At 40.0% G+C, this 21,426-nt stretch overlaps 2 protein-coding genes across 2 annotated transcripts in view; one reads left to right on the top strand and one right to left on the bottom strand.

The window, feature by feature from the left end:
- Positions 1–11,420, bottom strand: part of LOC101161860 (parvalbumin-7) — a 52,646-nt gene extending 41,226 nt beyond the window's left edge. The window contains exon 1 of the mRNA XM_023958890.1: positions 11,238–11,420. Coding sequence (XP_023814658.1) covers positions 11,238–11,244 — 7 coding nt within the window. The 5' untranslated portion in view covers positions 11,245–11,420. The remainder of the gene's footprint in view (positions 1–11,237) is intronic.
- Positions 1–15,659, top strand: part of ncf4 (neutrophil cytosolic factor 4) — a 38,623-nt gene extending 22,964 nt beyond the window's left edge. Inside the window, exons 7-10 of the mRNA XM_004066067.4 lie at positions 11,330–11,428; positions 13,363–13,514; positions 13,895–13,960; positions 15,293–15,659. Of these exons, the coding sequence (XP_004066115.2) occupies positions 11,330–11,428; positions 13,363–13,514; positions 13,895–13,960; positions 15,293–15,500 (525 nt within the window). The 3' untranslated portion in view covers positions 15,501–15,659. The remainder of the gene's footprint in view (positions 1–11,329; positions 11,429–13,362; positions 13,515–13,894; positions 13,961–15,292) is intronic.
- Positions 15,660–21,426: the final 5,767 nt, after the last annotated feature.

The following is a 21,426-nucleotide window of genomic DNA, read 5'->3' on the forward strand; positions in this document are numbered from 1 at the left end:
AACTGGTGCATGGTCACTGATAATAATTGGATGAATGTTGGAACTTTTAATTTCTTTCAAAAGGGAGTTACTGACTAATAAATAATCTAAACGAGGTTGAATGGTGAAGTGGAGAAAAAAAGGTGAACCCCTTAGTGCTTGGATGACATGAGCGCCAAGCGTCGCAGAGACCCAGATCATTCATGTACTGCTTTAGAATACTTGCAGACTGCCATGTACGCTGGTTTGCTGCTGTGCTGAGTCTGTCAAGTTCAGGGTCCAAAACAAGGCTGAAGTCTCCTCCTATAATGATTGTGGAGTCAGAGTGAGCTGAGAGTGAGGTGAAGAATCTGTGAAAGAAGGAAGAGTCGTCAACATTAGGGCCGTATACACTCGCTATACAAAAGTCCTTATTCTGAATGGATATATTAATGATTACAAATCTGCCTTCTGGGTCAGTAACTGTATCCTTATGAGTAAATGTAACATTTTTATTAATCAAAACTGCAACCCCTCTTTGTTTGGAGTTGAAACTGGCAGAATACATAACTGGATACTGGGAACAGCACAGGAGATGACCAGCTGATAAAGATAAATGGGTCTCCTGCAGCAGAGCTATATCTGCTTTAAGATCATTCAGGTTATTTAACACTTTCAATCTCTTTGGCCCAGAACCAAGTCCACGCACATTCCAGCTAACGATGTTAAGACTGTTCATAGCGGTTTTAACCGGGGGAGTGCAAGGCTAAATAGTGCGTGTGGCCGTCCGTGTGCGCGTGCACGCTGTGCGTTCCTGCTACACTGACAAGCGCTGTGCGTTGTGGGTGAACGTGTCTTGGCTGTGAGTTGCATGTTGCATGCGTCCTGTGTGAGCCTAAGTGAGGTTCAACGTGTGTGCGGGATCGCGTGTGCATGCTCTTATGCGCGCTAGTATGCGCGCGCGCCCGTTCCGTGCATAAATAAATACTCACCGTGGTTGCGTTGACTTTACCTGATTCACATATGAGGACATGGGAAGGGGGGGGGACAAGAGAAAAGAGAGAGGGAAAGAGAAAGAACAAAAAACAAAAACAACGAAACAACAACAGAAACATGAATGTGAGAGAAAGAAAAAACACTTTTCCTGAGAGGTGTGGATTATTGATGATCCGATTATTTCCTATTCAATTAAATAAGTTTGCTGGTTTCTTCTGGGCGGCGCAGATGTCAGTGCGCCTCTGAAAGCCTTCAGCATAGCCAGGGTGTTACCTCTGGGTCCCGGAACAGCTTGCCGTTCACAAAAAGTTTATCAACGGCAACCACCGCACGGGCTCCAGCAGACAGGTGCTTCCTCCTCAGCGGGAAGAGGATTTTCCGCCGGCGGAGGATCTCGCCTAGAAACTGGTCATTCACGCTGTAATGTGTGCCTTTTAGCTCTCGCCCTCTGCTTTTTACCTGCTCCTTTTGTTTATAATGTTCAAATTTAGCAACAATAGGACGGGGACGCTGATTGTCCGGCCTTTTTCCTCCGAGCCGGTGAACCCTGTGAAAGGAGATCTTCTGGACTTCTTCCTTGGGGAGCTTCAGGTGGACCTCTATGAAGGACTTAACAATGTTCTCCGGGACTTCTCCTGCCTCTTCTGGAATCCCTGCGAACACTAGATTGTCCCTCATGCTCCTCGCCTGAAGATCCAGGAGGGTTTCTTTGATGGATCGGTTTTCCTCAGAAAGACGGGCGGTGTCGTTGCTCAGGGTCTTCACGGTCTCTCTGAGGGCCTGGTTCTCTGCTGCGAGCTCCTGCACCTGCTGTTGGCTGAATTCCAGAGACTCTCGCAGACCTTGGAATTCCTTATGGAGGATCTCCAGCAGATTTAAACGGCAATCAAGGCTGGAGAGCTTTTTATCAATTGAATCCAGGATATCACTCATGTTGCTGCCTGGGGAGGAGGCAGCCCCCGGGGAGTCTTCGGGACGGTTGCGTTTGGTGGACGGAGTGGCGGTGTTGGATTTCCTCATGAAGCAGGTATTGAAACACTCGTCGATGTAATTCTCCAGATCCTCCAGGTCCTCCAGGTCATCCAGGCTGGCAAATGCTTGACAAACTTTTTCAGATTTTTATTTTTTAACTTTCTGGATTATTTAAATATGGCGGTGTAATGAAATAAATCAAAAATGTTTGTTCACAACTTACGCGCCGCCAAGTAAACTCACCACACTCCTCTCGTCGGCTCTCGCGATACTACAGCATCACGTGTCCTCATCTCGGTTTTCTCTACAGTTTATTAAAATGCAGTTTTATATAACTTCAAAAAAACAAATAAAAACAACAACCTATTTTTACTAAACAGTGATTTATTTTTTATACATATTTTTTAATGTTTGCACAAAAGCAACTGTAGCTTTTGAGCAAATATATTATCACAGCATGCTTTATAAATTTTACACAAAAAAAGCCACCATTTTATTTATGTTTAGAAGTTCATTTGTAACTCGACAAAAAGTGAACACTGTGGAATTCCAAGGCACTTGTCCTCAATGTCTGCCATTGTTCCTTCTTTGAGTGAGACCCCTTTGTGTGGACTACCTTGCCTCTCTTTGTGACCATCCAACTGCATTTCTGGAGCCCGAATGACATCCAAGTGTTAGTACTGTAGATCCTGGTGGTGTAGATCAGGGAGTCAATGTTGCGCTATCTCTAAGAAAATTGCTTGATGTTATCCATGTAGAGGCGGTGAATGATGGTGGCCCCATTTCTCAGTCCGTATCTGTATCCAGTTTTGTTGATTATTTGGCTGAGGCCGTTCAAACCTATGCAGAACAGCAGTGGGTATATCACCTTGGTCTATCCCGCATTTGATGGACACTTGTCCAAGTGGCTAGCCATTTTGGCTTCAAGGGTGGTTTTCCACAGCTTCATCGAGTTTCCTGTGAAGGTTCTTAGAGTCCTGTTGATGTTGTACAGCTCCAAGCATTAAGTGATCCCAGTGTGTGGCATTGAGTCTTAGGCTTTCTTTTAATCAATCAAGGCTGTGCACAGGTTGGTGAATCATGACCTGCAGTCTCGAGCAACTGTTCTGTCAACCAATAGTTGGTGTTTGGCTCCTCTGGAATCTCCACCAATGCCCTCCTGTGCATTGCTGATGTAATGATCCTATTGATGCCTATTTATTTTGGTTGCAACAAAGCCTGACATGAGCTCCCATGTTGTCAAGAGACAGGTTATTGGCCGGTAGTTGGATGGTACTGCACCCTTTAAGGGATCCTACTGGATCAGGATCGTTCCCTTACCTTCCTTAGCCATTCGGGATGAGTCCCATTTCTTAGCAACTGTTTTTTAGTGCTGCCAGGTGCTCATAGAGTGCAGTGTAATTGGCCAGTAGGCATGTACAATGTCAGGGCCCAGTGCTGTCCAGTTCTTCATACCTGAGGCTCTTTCTTGGATGTCTGCCACTGTTATGGTTACTGAATTCAGTTTAGGGAGGTTGCTATGTTCTTTTCTCAGAGAAACCAACCACTGGGCATTGCTGTTATGTGCTGTCTCTTTCTCTCATGTACTCTTCTTGTACTGTTCATTTTCCAGCCTTGGTGGGTCTGCTCTGCTGTTTTGACCCTGCCACTGATCATACACTTTCGCAGGTTGACTTGAGAAAAGCCTGCTTATCTACCTGGCTTCATTGTCTGTTGTGTACCTCTTTAAGTGGCTGCTCAAGGCCAGGAGCCTTTGCTTGGCAATTTCCAGTGCTTCAGGAATGGGCATCTGGCTATAAATCTTAGGCTTTTGCTTTTTCATTGCACCTCTTTGGGCCTCTGTCAACTGACTCACATCTGTCCAAGTTGCCTTGATTTTAGCCTCCCATGGTTGCTCTTATAGCCAAGCATCTCAAGGATCAATGCCGCTGAAGTGTACACCAGTTCATTGGTTTTCTGTGATTGTTGTGGTAAGAATTGCCCTCAATGCTGCATTAATAGTTTCCAGAAAATCTTTTAGGTGGTACATCACTTGACCTTTGTAGTTGGTGTTGCGGTTGCCTGGTGTTCGTCCTAGACATGATCTTTTTTTTCAGGTCAGTTGCTGCCTTGCTCGGCGTATCTGTGGTTGTTGGGGTCGTGTTCCCAAGTTCCTCTCTGACCTGGTATTCTGGCACACCCTTGGTACAACTGCTTCAGTCTGAAGTTGTGATAGGAGTTGCTTTTTGTGGATGTTGGAACATTGACCTAAAAGTTGCTTGGCAGTTAGCCTTGATTGTGGGTTTCAAAGCATCAATTCAATCCACATTCTTGTATGCTCCTGAGTAGGATTACTTAAGTATTTGTATTCCAACAGAACCTTGTTCTCATATCTAGTCCATTTCCAGACTAGATACGAGAACGAGGGAACGAGATACCTGTCTTGTTCTAGTAGCCCACTTTCCATCAGGGTGCTCTGGTTGCCCAGCACCTTGCAGACCTTGCAGACGAATAAACCATTTATCTTTCGTCACTCTCACAGCTTCATGAGCAGATTTCTCAGAACATTTTCCTTTGTCTACCTCGACAAATCTTCATTTAGTCAGGCTAAACAACATGTCCTTGTAAAAGTGTGAAATTCAATAACTCCATAAATCAATTTTATGTTTCATAACCCAAACCAAGCAGCAGGCTGAGAGGCTGTTTCTGTTTTGAATAAATGTGCTTAGAAAAGACAGTTGAGACAAGCACAGGCTCTTAATATAAACAAAACAAAAGTATTATATAGTCTGAAACAAGACCTACAGTTATTGAGGGATCAATTCTCTAAATATAAACTGACTTCATTACCCAAACTTTGTAGCATTTTTGTTGATTCTGGCTCATAAAACCTGCTTCATCCATAGTATATTTAAAGAAAGGCATCAATTAGTTAACTAATGAAAATAAGTATTATACTGTTTTAAATGGGCCTAAAGCATACTTTTTAAAACTTTGAAGTATATAATAATTTTATTTTGTCATAAAAACAACCCCAACTCGGTATTTTGATCCATTTAGGCGTTTTTGAATAGTCCTCTAAAACCCATCTCTCTGAGCACCAGCCCATCCCAATTCTCGAAAACGTGTGGGTTTTGGTGATCGGCCAAACACTTTCATTTCATATACATGTATATGCACATCCATCTTTGCAAAAGTTTTGTTGTTGTTCGTTTTCTTGGCAAAACGCAGACACGCTGCAGAGGCTGTCTCTAGGTTGATGTCATGTACCAAAAATGGTACATGACATCCACAAGGAGCAAGAGGCAGTGCCTCAGAGATTGTGTCGTCTTAATTCTGCGTAAGAAAATGAGCTGCAAAAATAACTAATCTAATAAAATATTTTATTTTAAAAAATCGTTCTTTAGTTTGCCAAAGGTAATATATATGGGCATAGTTTACTCTGAAAGGCTTTAGAAAAGCATGATATAGACCCTTTAAAATGATTTTTCATCTACCTACAAAAAACAGTTACTTTAGATATTGTCCTTTTCAGAGTCATAAATACACCCTTCTCCGCCTCCCCCCCCCCCCCTTTTCTAGCCATGCAGTGTGAAGCCTGGCTTATTTGCTTCACAGTGCAGTTACATTCATTTTGCCTTAATGACAACTGCTCTTACGAGAAATGCGGTTAAGAAATTAGAGAACCGGTATGGGGCACGTAGGTGACCCACACATAATTTTATGATTGTAGATTGCTTAGTGAGCCTGCAGAGCGAAAATGGTTATGCATATTTTTTCTATGGGCATGCGGTGGATGACAGATTGTAGCAAACACTCATACAACATGCAAGTGTGAGTAAGAGGGAAGTAGGTGATACGCAGGCACATTGTACAGATTTTTCCATTTTTCAACCACCTTTAACCCTACGCACACTCGTAACGTGCGTTTTGCCTGCAGCCTAACTTTTTGAAAATTAGGAAATTAAATCAGAGTCTACCCTGCAACAGACTGGCAACCTGTCCAGGGTTCCCCCTGCCCTTGCCCACAAGTGGCCGGGATAGGCTCTGGCAGCCCCGTGACCCCGAAAGGGAATAAACGGAAGAAGATGAAAAAAAAAATCCGAGTAAAGTTTCTTTGGACATCCTATCATCACTTATCAATCACCGGGACACCCCGTGTACAGAATCCATAGGTGGTCAATGAGGAGCCAGTACCAACACTTTACCAGTCACAGGTGTACTGCTGAAAGGGCGCCATACAACGTCGATCGCTCAACCAGCACGAGCTAAACCACAATGTTAATAAAAGGTAGTAGAGTAAGAATGTTTATTCCGAAGAATATAGTTACTGAGTAATAGCTGTTTTTTCCCAAGTAGAAGTCTGCACGATTTTAGCTTTTTGGGATCAGCAGGTACTTCCTATGTGGAATGCTAGGGGGGAAGGGTTAATTTGTTCAGTTCTCTCTAATACAATCAATGATCAGGGCAAACAGCATAATGGGCAGCCTCTTGTTTAATTTCGTGGTTAGTAAAATGACTGTTAAAAACTAATGACAACGGATATGGAATATACACATTTTAATTTTGTGGAAAAATGAAGGAGAGGTGGAAGGAGATGAAAATGGAGGGAATATTGCTTTGTCAAGATGCATTTGGTGTTTGTTTTAGCTGATAGCATCTTATCATCTCTGACAAATTCCAAGATCATCTGTAAATTACAGCCATTGGAAAGTCAGAACTATAATGAAACAGCGCATGGACTAATAAAATGAAAACTAGCAACACTGACTTCAGAGTGTGCGCATGTGCACGTGTGTCCTCAGAGTCATGGTAATCTCAGGGGTTTGCTAATCCAGCCTGCTCCAGCTCTCCCCAGTCTCATTAATCTGCCACCCATCTATTTTGCCAAGGGCTCATTCTTTCTGCACACACATAGACAGACAGAAATACACTCGCACAAATGGACGGGAATTAAGGCGGACACAGACATGACAGCTGGTTTTAAAAATGTTACCCTTAAATTTTCAACATGTCCAACTCAATTTTCAATACAATCTGTCTTTGTTCAGCACACATTCAGTTCACAAAATTTCACTTCATAGAAAAATCCATGTGTGGTGAAATGAGACATTTCTGTTGAGGTGATATTTTTGCTGCCCCTGGTGGATGGAATCTGCACTGTCCCAAATAGATCACTGAAAATTTGACAAAAACAGAAATATCAAATTTGCCCTTTTGGCCATTTTTTGGAGTAAATTTGCCCTTTTGGCCATTTGGAAAATACAAACAGCAATACCTGTTGTTGTGTGTTTATGTCCTACTGTTTGTAGCTGCTATTTAAACATTTAAGACTTAGGTTGTTGAAAAAACTCTACATTCTTTTTCACTGTTTAAATGCTAAACATTTATCCAATTTGTGTTGAAGGTTAAACAGGCAGCTTAATTATTAAACATTTTTAAAAATGTCTTCGTATCAAAAAAGATTAATTTTGTCCATCAGAGCCTTATATAGATGTGTAAAAAAGAATTTATGTATAACTCTGAATCTGCCTCTCACCTTACATTAAAATGGCAAAAGTTAGTTTTGACAAGAATTTGTAAAACAATGTTTGTGTTTTATTTTTGAATGGATATTGACACCAAAGCTTCTTTAGGAAAATGACACTCCATATTATTTTCATGTTTGTTTTCTCAAAGGCCTATAGAAGAAGAGTTTATCTTTTCTAAAAACTCAATGATTGCATTACTTCATATTTCTACCTGTTACTTCTGTGCTTCCCTTTTTTCCCTACCTGTAAAAGTGAAACTTCAAATGACACACTATATTTATGCATATTACCATTTAGTGGCATCTTTAGCAGAAAACAGTCACGGCACTTTCATTTAAACACATCTTTTCTAGCACAGTCAAGCACATTAGTGTAGATTTGATGATTGGGGCTCGATCTGTAGCCAAACGACTTGAACGCCTCTCAACTGGATCGTGCAAAACAACAGTGTTCCAAAGTGGGAATTGCTTAGTTTTTTACCTTTCACACAGACACAGCACCTTACATATTTCCAACAAGTAAACATCAACATAAGTTTCAGAAACCAGCTATTTATCTTTAAGGCTACTTTTGTGAGAAGATAAACCAGGTTAAACAGAAGAGCTGTAAATACCCACAAGATTAAATGTAACATAAACCACATATTCTCCTTAATGTCACATCCTTAATAATCAAAAATTCTAAATGGGAGACGTCACCCTAAACTATGTTCCTGTTAGAGGCTTTCTACCTTATGGTTTTAAGCTAGTTCCTGATAATTCTTTATTTAAGGTTTCATCAAAGTTACTACTGACATTGATGACGGCAGTGATGCTTAATTTAGGTAATACATTCAAAAGTTTTGCACTTTAGCTCCATTTTATTGCTGAGGTAAGTCACATGTCCCAGATTATGTAACTTTTTTAGAATAATAGTAATAATAAAAACCATGAAAATTAAAGATGGTATGCATTTGCAGAGTCACATGTGTTAGCATGGAAGATTTACTTCACTCCATCATTTTAGTAAATATCCAGACTCTAGACTTAGTTTCATTTTCATTTTTAAAATGTATTTGTAAAACTGCAAAAGTGTTTTTTTAGGCAATGGGCAAAGTATTTGCTTGGCTTTCTATTATTTTGGTTCCTGAAATATTCCAGAAAAAAAAAAATTTACCTTTTTTTTTTTTTTTTACTTTCACACAACTTTTAAAATAGATCCAGTGCTGTGTAGTAACATCAAAGAGGTAAAACCTAGAGGAAGGTTTTATTATAGATCTGTTGTCTAAGGAGTCTTGAAGCACAATTAAAGATAAAAAACATTGATCCATAAAACTAGATATTAGAAAATCATTTATAACTTTGGTTAAAAAGACCAAAGGAACAATCACCCAATAGCAAACAACATCACCATCCCTCCATTCACTAATTTTCTGATTCCGCCGATCCCTTTCGGGGCTGCTGGAGCCTGTGCCAACTATTGTTGGGCAATCTCACACACTCATAACAGCAGCACATTAGGGTACATCTGGGTACTACTGTTCCACCTTTAGGAGGTTAAACATAACGGCCATTGTGTCTGGGTGTGACGACTCTGATGACTTTAGAAAAGGTATCAGCCCGACTATAGAATGTGTGATTCTTTTTTATGCATCAAATAAGAGAACAAAGGCCAACAACTGCATTTGAGTCTCAGCTGCTGAATGAAATGTAACCATTTATTTATTCAACTGAGTTTTATGTATAAGTAATCAATGAAGGAAAAACACATGTAGTCAATCTTATTTAAAAATGATAGGTGTGTGTTACAAAATGGCTATAAAAAGTTTCCTTTGTCTTTTTTATCTTGCTTATACAATTTTCACTTCAAATCTACAATTAATCATTTTTTAAAAGCAACCTTCTGTTGTTTGTAGACAGAAGTAAATATGCATTTTTTTAAATTGTTTTTTGAATTTTGCTGGTGATGAAATGAGAGGTTAGAAAACAGGGGGGTTTTGATTAAGAGTTTTCTTAGACAGATTGTTGCATTAATTATCTTTTCCTTTTAAGCCTCAGTTATCTCACTCAGTTATTATTTGTAGGATATTACATGCTAGCACAGAGTTTTATTCCACTGATTTGCTGAATTTTCACAGCTTTATTAAAGTCAATATGTGCCCTACCAACGCTGTATATTCACTTTTCCAAATTTTAATGAAGCGTCCTGCTAACGTTTTTGCTTCTGTCTCTATCACTATCACTTTGTCAAATCTTTGACAGGGCCCCACTTAACCCTTGTGCTATCCTAGGCACTTTAACATTGGGAGTTGGGTCATCTAGACCCCACCAGACAGTGCGCTGAACCTTTTTTTTCAATGATTTGTGATCTTTACTGGTGTCCATGGATTACATGAAATCCTCTCCACCTTTATCCACCTTTGTCATGGTAGGGAGAACACGTCAATGTAAGGGTGGGGTCATCTAAGATAGCACAAGGGTTAAGTAGCATTAACCCAAAATGTGATGTGATGCCAGGTCTTGAAAGGTTAACGGCCTGCAAATGGTGTGGAAAGTTGTCATGGAGCTGGCAAAATGGACAACAGACTGGATTGCTAATTTCTACCAGTTTTGTAATTTTAACAACTAACCCTGTTTTTCTCGATCCTATATTCCCAGACCTTTTACTTTAATATCTACTCAGTCGAGTTTTGTTTGTAAAGGAGATCATTCTGTGGGTTTAACAGTACTAAAGGCTCAGGCTAACATTTTCCATGGAATGCCTTTATCTACTGAAATGTTAATGGGTAAATATGAAGAAATGTTAAAATACCCTTTAGTTTCCTAAAAAATGTACCTTTGATAAGTAAAATGATTGTTTGAAGTATTTTCTATTGTCTTTGTTAATTATCAACACTTCTTTATTTTTACCGTAAACAGGATCAGTTTTCAAATCACAAATTTGACTTTGAAAGGAAGATTACTGAAGTGCAGGACGGTATGTAGTGGGATTATTCTTTTATGCAGAATAGATTTATATCTGCTTTTGCTACTGGAAGACAACAAGCAGGCTTTCACTCTGTCGCTGTTAAAAATGGAATCAAAAAAGCGTTACCAAAAACTTCAAATTCAGCTCGGATCGACAATATCAGCAGTGGTGTACTTCTGATTAACTTTTCTTATCACCCCATCCTCTTCCACCTACTCCTCCTCTTCTTCACCTCCCTCCTACTGCTTTAACCGTTTCTTGTTCTTTTTTTGGTCCCTGTGTAGTTCAATGATTCTCCAACCTTTTGGTTAGTTTCTCTGCCTCTCCTTAAAATGGTTCTCAAATGTCTCAGCACAACGTCTGCTTTGTTTGCTTTTTGGCGAATGGAATTTTTTTCTAGTGGTTTGCTTCTGTTAAAATACTGATATGAGCTCAGGAAATGGATAGTTCTTACTATAGGTCAATATAAGGAAAGTTCTGGCGTACTGGATTTTTTCAGATTTGAACATTTCTGCTGTTAGCATTTTCACAACTCAAATGAATCTAAAAGACTGTGATAACTGTCTGTTCAAGATTATGAAACAAAGTATTTAGCCCACAGATTCTGCTGTTTTCAAAAAGAAAATTACCTGGACAAAAACCTATAGTTGCATAAACTATAGTAGTAACATCCTTACACAACAGCAAAATACTGACATTGTTAAAACAGCACAAAACTTTTATCTTTTCTTTCTTTTACAATCTCTTATTTTTACATCCTGTTCGTATTTTCTGCTTGTTTTATTTTAGTCATTTTTCCTTTTGCCTTTGCAGATAATCAGACTAGTCTGCATTCTTAAAGTGTGTGAGTCTCACCTGTCATGGCTCTCTCTTTGTGTTGAATCCGTCTCCACGTGTTCCTCTCTGTTCACTCACTTGCCTCTCCTTTTCCCCTGCTTGCGTTTCAGGCAATGTTCGACTTTCGCGGGAACAGCAAGGCGGAGTTGAACCTGAAGAGGGGAGAAGTGATCTTCCTGCTGCGACGAGTTAATGCCGACTGGCTGGAAGTAAGAGCAGAGACAGAGAACGATTGGGAGGTGGGAGGGTAGGAGAGTAAAGAAGAGAGAATGGGAAATGACTGATAGTGTGGAACGCAAAGAACGATGGAAAGAGGAGGATGGATGGACAAAACAGGTAGTGGAAAGGAGATGAAACAAGGAATAGCCAAATAATTTGAATTGAAAGAAAAAAGGAAGACTGAAATTAAATGACCAAAACAACAATGAAGAACTCCGCGCCTACATACTCACCCACAACTCATTGGGGAATTTCTAATGTACTCTTGTCACTCTGCAGAATATGTCCTAGAAAACAACACAGGTTTTTTGATTTTGGCTAAAAACAACTTAATCATAATTTAAAAAGAAAACATTGGGAACACTCTTGCAATATATAAAAAGATAATCAAAGTAGGTCTTTAAGCAAAAATTCATATTAAATTGAGTTGTGAGTTTTTCAATAAAATAATTTTTAAAAGAGTCTTGTAGTCAAGACTGGATTACCTTAGACTCCGAATCTCATCTGAACTTGAAAGCCAATGCGGCTGGTTAGTCTTTGGCTGGTAAACTGCTTGGGACCACCAGGTGTTTTAAGCTCTCAACCATGCTTTGGTATTTCAATTACTGGTCCCAAGCCTGGATAAATGCTCAGGATTGGGTCAGCATTTGCTGTAAAACTCAACCCAATTCACGTGCAAATCATAGGGCGATTCACTTTGGCGACCAATGAAGAGAGAAGCCGAAAGGAAAAACAGAATTCAACACCTTGTGATGCTTCTTTTTAATCTTTATTGTTGTCAAATCTATTTTCTTTGTTCACAAACTAGCTGACAGTTGCAAGTAGTTCAAGTCATGACATAGTGACAGTGACCTAAATGAGAGGTGGAAGAACTCCAGGCCTTCAGGGTTGGTGTGTCTGCATATGTAATGCTCTACTCATGGCTGATTACCTGAATCAGCTGTATCCAGCCATTCAAAACATGCCAGAGCCAGGTATGTTTGGAAACAAGCAGGAACTGCCCCCCAGACCTAAACAGTCCAGAGCATTGACTGAGAGCTACTGTATACTGAGTGACCCCTCCCCCTTGGCGATCCAAACAGGAAGTACTCACTGGTTCCAAGAAGTAAAAATCCTACAGACTTCTATAGACAAACAAACAGCTATTACTCAGTCATTATGTTTGTCAGAATAATAATTATTGCTCTGCTACCTTTTTTTAACATGTTCTAGCTAATCCTAATTTTTTTTCTGTAATTTTTTCTGTAGTGCAAGTTTTTCAAGTCATAAGTTGGCCAATCAGATCCCTCGATAAAAGTATCTGGTGTCGTTTCAAATGTTTCAAATGTCTGATTCACAGATTCTCCCGAACCCACTTTCAGTGGTAGGGGTGTGGACTTCCAACAAGCTCAATCCTGATTGGTGAGGGTGGTTGCCATAGAAATATTGACTCAGACCAATTTGACGGCCCAATCACTCTTTACCGATGTCATCTCTCTCTTAAATGCCGTCATTTGTGTCACAAAAATTGGCAACTAGAGTTACTTAATTTGGACCCAGAAGTAAACAATTTTCTATGGGTGACGCAACTCACTTGGTCCAGTTCTTATTTTTTTATTAAACTGGATCCTAAAAAAGGAAAACAAAAGGATTTTTACGTAAAATTGTTTACCTGTTCTGGTATAAGCATTTAAAAAGGGCTTCATTAAACGAACTATGTTGCACAGGTACAAGATCACTTTTTAAACTGCCTGGTTATGATAATTGCATTGAAACAGCAGCTTATTATGAATAAGCCAATTATTCTGTTAGTGTTCCCTTTTGATGTTCCTCTGAGTGCTGTCTTGTGGTTCTCCTCATTTTTTATCACACTTTAATTACTTTATTTTGTGAAACTTTGATTCTTCTCCCGTCACGCTTTTATTTTCTTCTCATTTGTTTTTAGGGAACAGTTAACAATCAGACGGGTATTTTTCCAGAGTCCTATGTAAAGATTATTAAAGCCCTCCCAGAGAGTGACTCCGAGAGTAACGGTGGAGGTCACACATACAGCTGCCTCCGCTGCTTCCTGCTCACGCCCTCTGGAGTAGAGACCAGGTCTGTCATGGACTATCACTTTGAAACTGATTTCTAATTTGATTACTTAACAATTTGTGTTTCATTAATAATATTAGACCTAACCTCTTAAGTCCTAGCTCTACCAAATGTGGATACACATGTTGAAAACTTATTTTTAAAATACATTTTGTGTATTACTCACCCAAGGCACAAGAAAATTAACAAAAATAATTTTCATTTTGTGTGTGTGTGGCTCCAGTTAAGGTAGAAATAATTTAGATTTAATTAAATAAGAGAAAATATGATGCACTACATTTAAAAAAGATTTTGCAGTCTTCTATTATCAATTAAGTATAGTTTGCATAAAAATGTGCTTTTAGAGAATGTGTAGTCAGCAGATTGTGTTTGCTTATTTGCAGAGACGTTTGTGTGCAAGAAGACCTGAGCATCCAACCAACATATAACGAACTGCTGTCTCGCATGAGGTAGAAATCTTACTTTTAATTTGCTGTCTTTTGTTTGCCTTGGGGGTGGTCCCAACAAAATCCTTTCTTGCTTTTTCCACCTCCCTGCACGTTTAACTGCTTTATATATTGTATTTGCAGGAGCAAAAAAAACAAAAAACAGAACAAAAAAAAAAACAAAATTAAGAAGAAAAAAACATATAGTAGTTGCTCCGGAGTATAAGTTGCTCTTTTGGGACAAAAGTGTGACGCTTCGGAACAGTGTAATGCTGTGTTCACACACGTCTGCTGCCTCTATTGACATATGTCAGATTTGGTGCTCAATGATTTTCCAAACATGTGAAAATAGAGGCTCCTGTAATGGGTGGGAGAAGCTACATAAATAAATAAATGGTTTAGTGCACATAAAGAAAAAATAAGGTGCTATTTTACTGTTATTTGTTTAAAATTTAAAACCTAATTCCTTAATTTTTGTTGCCGTAATATTTCCTTTTCAAAATTAATGTAGGGTATGGTTGAGCAGAAGCATTTAGCCAAGCTCAACCTGTTAAGATCATTACTCCAGGAGTTCTAGTCACAACGTCTTAGTTTTCTTCCTCATAAAAGAATTAAGCATTTTTCTTGAAAATGTAAATTGATTCCATTACAATAACCAACCTATGAGAAATTAGAGTTCATGTTGCATGTATTTATGTGTACACTTTCAGACTTTCATTGCCTCACAGCTTTCTTTGTAAGCGTAAAGCAAAAAATAAAATAAAAAAACTCAAAGAGTAAACTGACACACAGCACACCCTGGAGGTATGTTAATCAAACATGATAATTACCAGGTGCTAATCATCAACGCTGGTCAGATTAGCTCCTTTAGGACCTAAAAATTTCTCTGATTGAGGAACAGCACTGGATGCAAATGCTTAATAAACGATCTGTTCTTCTTTGTGTGGTTATCTTTCATTGCCCCTCTATCTTTCATTATTTGCTCATTTAGATAGGTGCCAGCAGGAAACGTTTTCCCCTTCCTCCTCATCCGTAATCATTTCCTTTCTGCTGCTTATTTGCTCATTATTGTTTCTCTGTATTGAAGTCTTTTATGCCCCAGAGTTGGATGGATAAGACTGCAGTTTCAATGTGATGCAGCTCGGAGGAGGAGATAGCATAGATAAAAATATGCGGAGGAAAGATTAAAATGCACTTACAGTCAGTGACTTAAAATGAAAGTTACATCTTTTTTGGTTTCCATGGTGACACAAACCCAAATAAAGATTTTTTCTGGATTCTACAAACCTTTGACCAAAGGAAACTGTCTGATCCATGTTTCTGTCTCTTTAGTTTCTGATTCTCCCTGTTTGACAGGAACGTCTTCAAGGTGGAGGACATTGCCCTGAATTACCGTGACCCCGAGGGTGACCTCATCCGAATTCTCGACAATGAAGACGTCCAGCTGATGATCGAGGAGGGCAAGCGGCAGAAAGGCAAAGTCAAAAGACCTGTCAATCAGTTTTCATGGGAGCTGCATGTGACCAAGGCTTTCGACTTGTCAGTTTACAACTTTGAGGCCTGAAAGAGGAGAACCCCAGATGAAAAGATCCAACAAATCTCTTTCCTTCATCGGTTTTCATTATCATTGGATATTGCTGCTCATGATGTTTCTCTTTGACGTGTGTCCCTTTTTTACAAATGGCTCATACATTTCACATTTTAATAAACTAAGTAAACATAATATTGTGTACTTTTGTTGATTTTGTGCTAAAATCTTTCTTGCACACACTAGCATTGCATGTCCCAGAGGTTGGGCATCAGCTCAGCTCTCAGAAACAACAAAGCAACAAATGAATCTCGAATAAAAGATGAAAAAAATGTGAATTATATCCAATAAAACATTTTCTAAGATATGAAAGAACACTTATTATTCAAGGATAAAGGTATGACACAACAAGAATAGAAACAATAGTTGAGTAACATAAAATGTTTTTCTGTACTAAATTTATAAATAAGTTTAGGCTTCTTTTAGAGCAAGAACACATAACTGTCAGTACTTTAGAAAATGGTGCCAAAGCTCAGTCTGTTTAAAGTTAAAGAATAGTCTCACTTCAATCATCTTTTGATACGTTTTTAAAGTGTTCCTAGTGGTCTTTTAATTATGATTATGCAGTTTTAGACAAAATGTTAAAAAACCTGTGTCATTTTTTAGGGGCATAGTTTCTGTAGAGTGGCAGTAGTTCTTCAGAAATTTCCCTTTGAGTTGTGGGCAGGACTGTTGGTGCGGCACATCCCGCCCTCCTTCCCCCTACTATTCATTCTCTCGCTCTTCATTTACACACTGTCCCTCATATTCTCCCTCACGCCCTCAATCTAACATTACGGATGGAAATGGCGAGCAATATTGAAAGCTATCCAGTCATACAGTTTTGAGCCAGATGCCAGCTCTGAGAAGTAAAACAAAGATAAGCACAAAAATGTACAATGTGTCCAATCATGCACACACTTTACAGGAAGTAGAAGAATACAAAAGGTCTATCCGCCCATCTATATATGTTTAGTGTCATCTTAGTGTCATAAAGGTCACTAAAGCTTTCCTGCTAAGCCTGGCTTCACCCAGTCCGTCACTGGGCAACACATAAAGAAAAACAATCGTGTATGTTCACAATCACACCTAAAGGGGAATTTCGAATCTCTATTTGGTGAGAAAACATGTTCTGGGACCATGTGAGGGAACCCAGTTTTTATCACCATCGCAATCATTTAATGTTTTGGTCGCCTGGGGATAACGAACAGATTGGTGTGAGTTTCAGAAGAATCAGGAAAAGTAAACTTTTGGATTTCCTTAGCAACCAAGGGTATTTGCTAACCACGCACAGATTCCAATTACAGCCAAATCCTATGTTATATCATTTCGTTTTAGCCTTACCAGTAGTTTATGCATAAAAATTTCACAGTAACCTACAAAAGACTGTGCGAGTAACAGTTGAACGCCACTTTTGCAAGCCCGCCAGGCACACGCCACACAAAATTAACAACTTCTAATTGCAACATTTTTTCCCCAATGGCTTTGACCCTTGTGCTATCCTAGGCACTTTAACATTGGGAGTTGGGTCATCTAGACCCACTAGACAGTGCTCTGAAAATTTTTTCGTCAATGATTTGTGATCTTCACTGGTGTCCATGGATTACATGAAATCTTTCCACCTTTATCCACCTTTGTCATGAAAGGAATAACACATCAATGCAAGGGTGGGGTCATCTAAGATAGCACAAGGGCTAATGGGAAGTTGTTGGAATTTTTGAATAGGACACATATTGATGGGCTGATGAAGCGGTAAAAACAGAGGAAGAAAACTGAGTGCTCAACATCTGACTCAGCCACTCTGAGACAAACTCATGTAAGCCGACAAGTTGTGTTCTGTTCAGCTTTGTGGTTCCTCTGAGCTTTTGCAATGACTGATCTAGGAAAAACTGCAGGTTTTCAAAAGTTGCAATATCTGAGAAAATACTGGAAAAAAATAATTCTCCTTTATGAAATTCTGTTGGGTTGTGCAAAAAATTATTTGTGATTTTTTTATATGATAAAACCAATTCAAGATCCACATTTGGATTTCAGAACCCGTTATACTTAACTGCATAAACTGTTGGAAATAAATCTGCTGCAGCACAGTCGAGGAGAGGTCATCCTGGCAGTGAAAACATTAATGTGTGGTACAGTATATTCAATACAATAAATACCTTTAAATACGTGGTGCAGAAACCAGTCAGAGTTCCTTGTGGCAAGTGTTTTCTTTTCATTTAAACGAGTCCTTTAAATGTTGTTTGATATTATGAATTCAACTAAAAGCCAATAATGCAACAGTTGAAATATTCTTTCAAAAAGTTTGATCAACATATGTTTTAGATCCCGCAGAGCTCAGTGTTGATTGACACAGTTTGTTTTTCTCAGATAAATCTGGTATTTTACTGCTACTTCTGGGGAGATTTATTACATGATCACAAATCATGATTTGCATGATCTATGATCATAAAACAGGTAACAACTAAATCAATTCACAGTACAGAGTTGTTTTAAAATCTAGTGTTGGTAAAACTGATGGAACTCTGCTGGACAAAATATCATGTTCGCATATTTCCATGAATCTTCTTAGTCACTCTGACATACTTTCACCTTCATCCTTTGCCTCTCTACCTCATAACCCAGATGGCCTTATAATCTTAAATTATCTGCAAGTTGCTCAATCATCCTTTTTTCAGAATTTAATCATTGCTTTTTTTTGCCTCAACAGATGCCTGACATACATCTAATTAAGCAGATAATGAATGTCATTTGGGTCAAAGTCAACCTGCCTGCAGATCAGCCGTGCGCTGCTACCCAATTCATGATTGAGTAGATGACGAAGCATCAGCAATACAGGGTTCACTCACGTTTAGACATTTTTGGGTTTTATTTAGGGAATATTTGGGCTATTAGATAATTAAGTGGGGCTTTGAGTTGGCTATTTAGATTAGCGTGCTATTATTCTACATTAAAACTGAGGTGTTATTGTTTCAGTTAAAATTAAACACTGAACACAAGGTTCTGCTTAGACTGACTGTTTGCTTTTACAATTTGTTCATTCTTCAGTGTGAAAATGAACTGCAAAAGTGTTTTTAAAAATTATAGAATTCATACCTGAAATCCATGGTTTTATTACAAAGTCCTTACTTCAAATTCTTTGTTTTTTGTATTTTGGAAACAGGCTTTCTAACACACTCAGCTTGACCCCAGTCAAAATCTTATAGTTCTGTTGGTGCTTTTAAAATATCTTTTTCTCCTGAAAACAGACCACTCCAGAAATTGCTTTTGCTGATATCCTCTGAATTTTTTGTGATAAAGTAAATCCTGCTATCAGCATTAGCCATGCAGCGTCTGAAATCTGTGATTTGGATCTTTTAATAGAAGCTATTCTGTACATTTTTGTAAGCATGTACCTTTGCAGTGTTGAAGATAAACTTCAGGGCTCCTGCCATGCTCTGAATCTTGTTTGCAGGCTTGCAAAATAATGAAGTAATTATGTAACTTTATTTTTATAAAGTCTTTTAACTAGATGGTGACTTTTTGAAGGGTTTTCTGAATTATATTTGATAGTTTTTGTAGCTGCTGGAAATAATGATGCTTAACTGTATTTAACTGATAGTTTTCATGCGTCATTCTCTCTTTCCTCAAAAACAGTCCCATCACCCTGTCAAGTAGATTATCACGCTTCAGTTCCATCAAGAAGTCCTCTTCTATTCCATCAAGGCCAGTGCTGAGAGCCGAGTTTGTCCAGTTGTGCTTCTGCGTAGGTTTTAATTCGCTTTAGAGCGGAAAATGTCCGCTCCACAGACGCAGTGGACACAGGGATGGACAGCACCAAACATGCATATTGGTCCAGCTGGTTCATGCTCATTGGGATATTTTCCTGCAAAATCATCCATGGCGTACATTACATTCAGCTCTGTTTTTAACTGAGACAAATTCAAAAGTGCTCTGTGGCTCTGTGTCAAACTCGGCAAGGCTGCATGTGGGACATTTTTCCTGTATTCCTGAAACTTTTGTCCAATCAGAAAGTCTGAATACTGCGACGTTGCCAAAGCCTGCTAGAAGGCCCTGCTAACACCACCTCAAAATCGGATTGGTTAAAAGAAATGAATGTCCGACATTGGTTTTGTACTACAGGACCTTCAGAACTGATCGTGAAGGCCCCTTTAGCTCTGACCCTGCCTGGCAACAAAGAACAGCTAAAATGCAATTGGTTAAATGCTCCAATATCAAAATACGTCTGTCTGGAAGCAGCACAACCTTCAAAAAACCCAATAAAAGGGAATGGACAGACCATTTGTAATGATTTAATGTGTATGCATGGACAAAATATAATTAACGTATGATTCAGATATTTTTTAAGCTTTCAGAGAAGGCCTTGAAGGCCCTGAAGGCCCACCAATGGATAAAGACTGTCCCTCAGTCAATAACTGTCAACACAATGGTGAGTATAAATAAGCCATGCCAATTGGAAGCCTCAATACTTCCTCCATTTTATCTGGCTGCAGAGCTGAATGTGACATGTTGTGTCATAGTTTTCAGGCGAGACAGACCCAGACGCTGAAACCCAGAATGATCACACAGGTGAGTGACTTGGTAAGTGGTTTTAATGTCAATAGAGATGACAAGGTTGTTTTCGGCAGGTTGGCGATCCAGACTAGAGCGTGGCTCGTGGCATGGCTGGAGGTAATACCACGGCAGCTCGGCTCCAAGGTTCTCTGAGGCAGCGGGTAAGTGGCAGATGACTTCCACACGGGTGACCTTCGTTTTGGTAAATCCTGAGACAAGGAAGTACAAGGTTAATGCGAGGCAAGGCAAGATTAAGCTAGGCATGAGTAGGCAGACCAGGCGTAGTCACCATTAGGGGTAACTAACTGGCGTTGAATGATGGAGCTGGGTCTCCTAAAGAGCAGCAGGGTTGATGAGGGTGAATTGGTCACAGCTGGTGGAGTCAGGAGCAGAGCAGAGCAGAGGGGTTGGGGCTGACAGAGGCAACATGACAGTACCCCCCCAACGGCCGCCTCCAGGCTGTTCAGGCCGATGATCCGGGTGAGCACGGTAGAAGTCGGAGATGAGGGTGGGGTCCAAAATGAGTGAACGGGAGACCCAGGATCGTTCCTCAGGACCATAACCCTCCCAATCGACCAAGAACTGATGGCCGCGACCCCGGCGCCGGACGTCCAAGATGCGGCTGACAGTGTACGCCGGCGCGCCATTGATGAGCCGGGCGGGTGGAGGGGAAGCGGAAGGCGGGCAAAAACTCGAACAGAACAGGCTTGATTTGAGAAACGTGAAAAGACGGTTAAACCTTGAGGGCTGTCGGAAGGTGAAGACGAACACAGGTGGGATTGATGATACGGTCAATAGTGAAGGGTCCACTATTCTCCTTGATGCGGAGAAGAGCAGCTTGGGTTTGACGCCAGATGTGCTGACAACACTGAAGATGGTCTTGTACGGAGGGCACAGGCAGATCTAACTCATGGGAGGGAAACGGAGGTGGCCAGTATCTGAGAGAGGCTTCAAATGGTGACACACCTGTGGCTGAGGAGGGATGCGTGTTGTGTGCATATTCAATCCACACCAGATATTTGGACCATTCGGTGGTGTTCTGGGCGCCGGGGCAACGGAGGGAAGCTTCCAGCTCCTGGTTGGCTCGTTCAGCTTGCCCGTTGGACTGGAGGTGATACCCCGATGTTAGGCTGATTGTGGCACCTAGGGCAGAACAGAAGGCTTTCCAAACTTGTGATATAAATTGAGGTCCGCGGTCAGACACAATATCGGTGGGGATGCCATGATGTCTGAAAACGTGGTTGACCAGGTTGACGTCAGCGGTCTCCGTGGCCGTAGGCAGCTGAGAGAGGGGGTTGAAATGGACAAACTTTGAAAACCGGTCAACAATAGTGATAATGACGGAGTTACCCTGTGACATGGGGAGACCCGC

The sequence above is a fragment of the Oryzias latipes genome, chromosome 1, assembly GCF_002234675.1.
Source record: "Oryzias latipes chromosome 1, ASM223467v1".
Lineage (NCBI taxonomy): Eukaryota > Metazoa > Chordata > Actinopteri > Beloniformes > Adrianichthyidae > Oryzias > Oryzias latipes.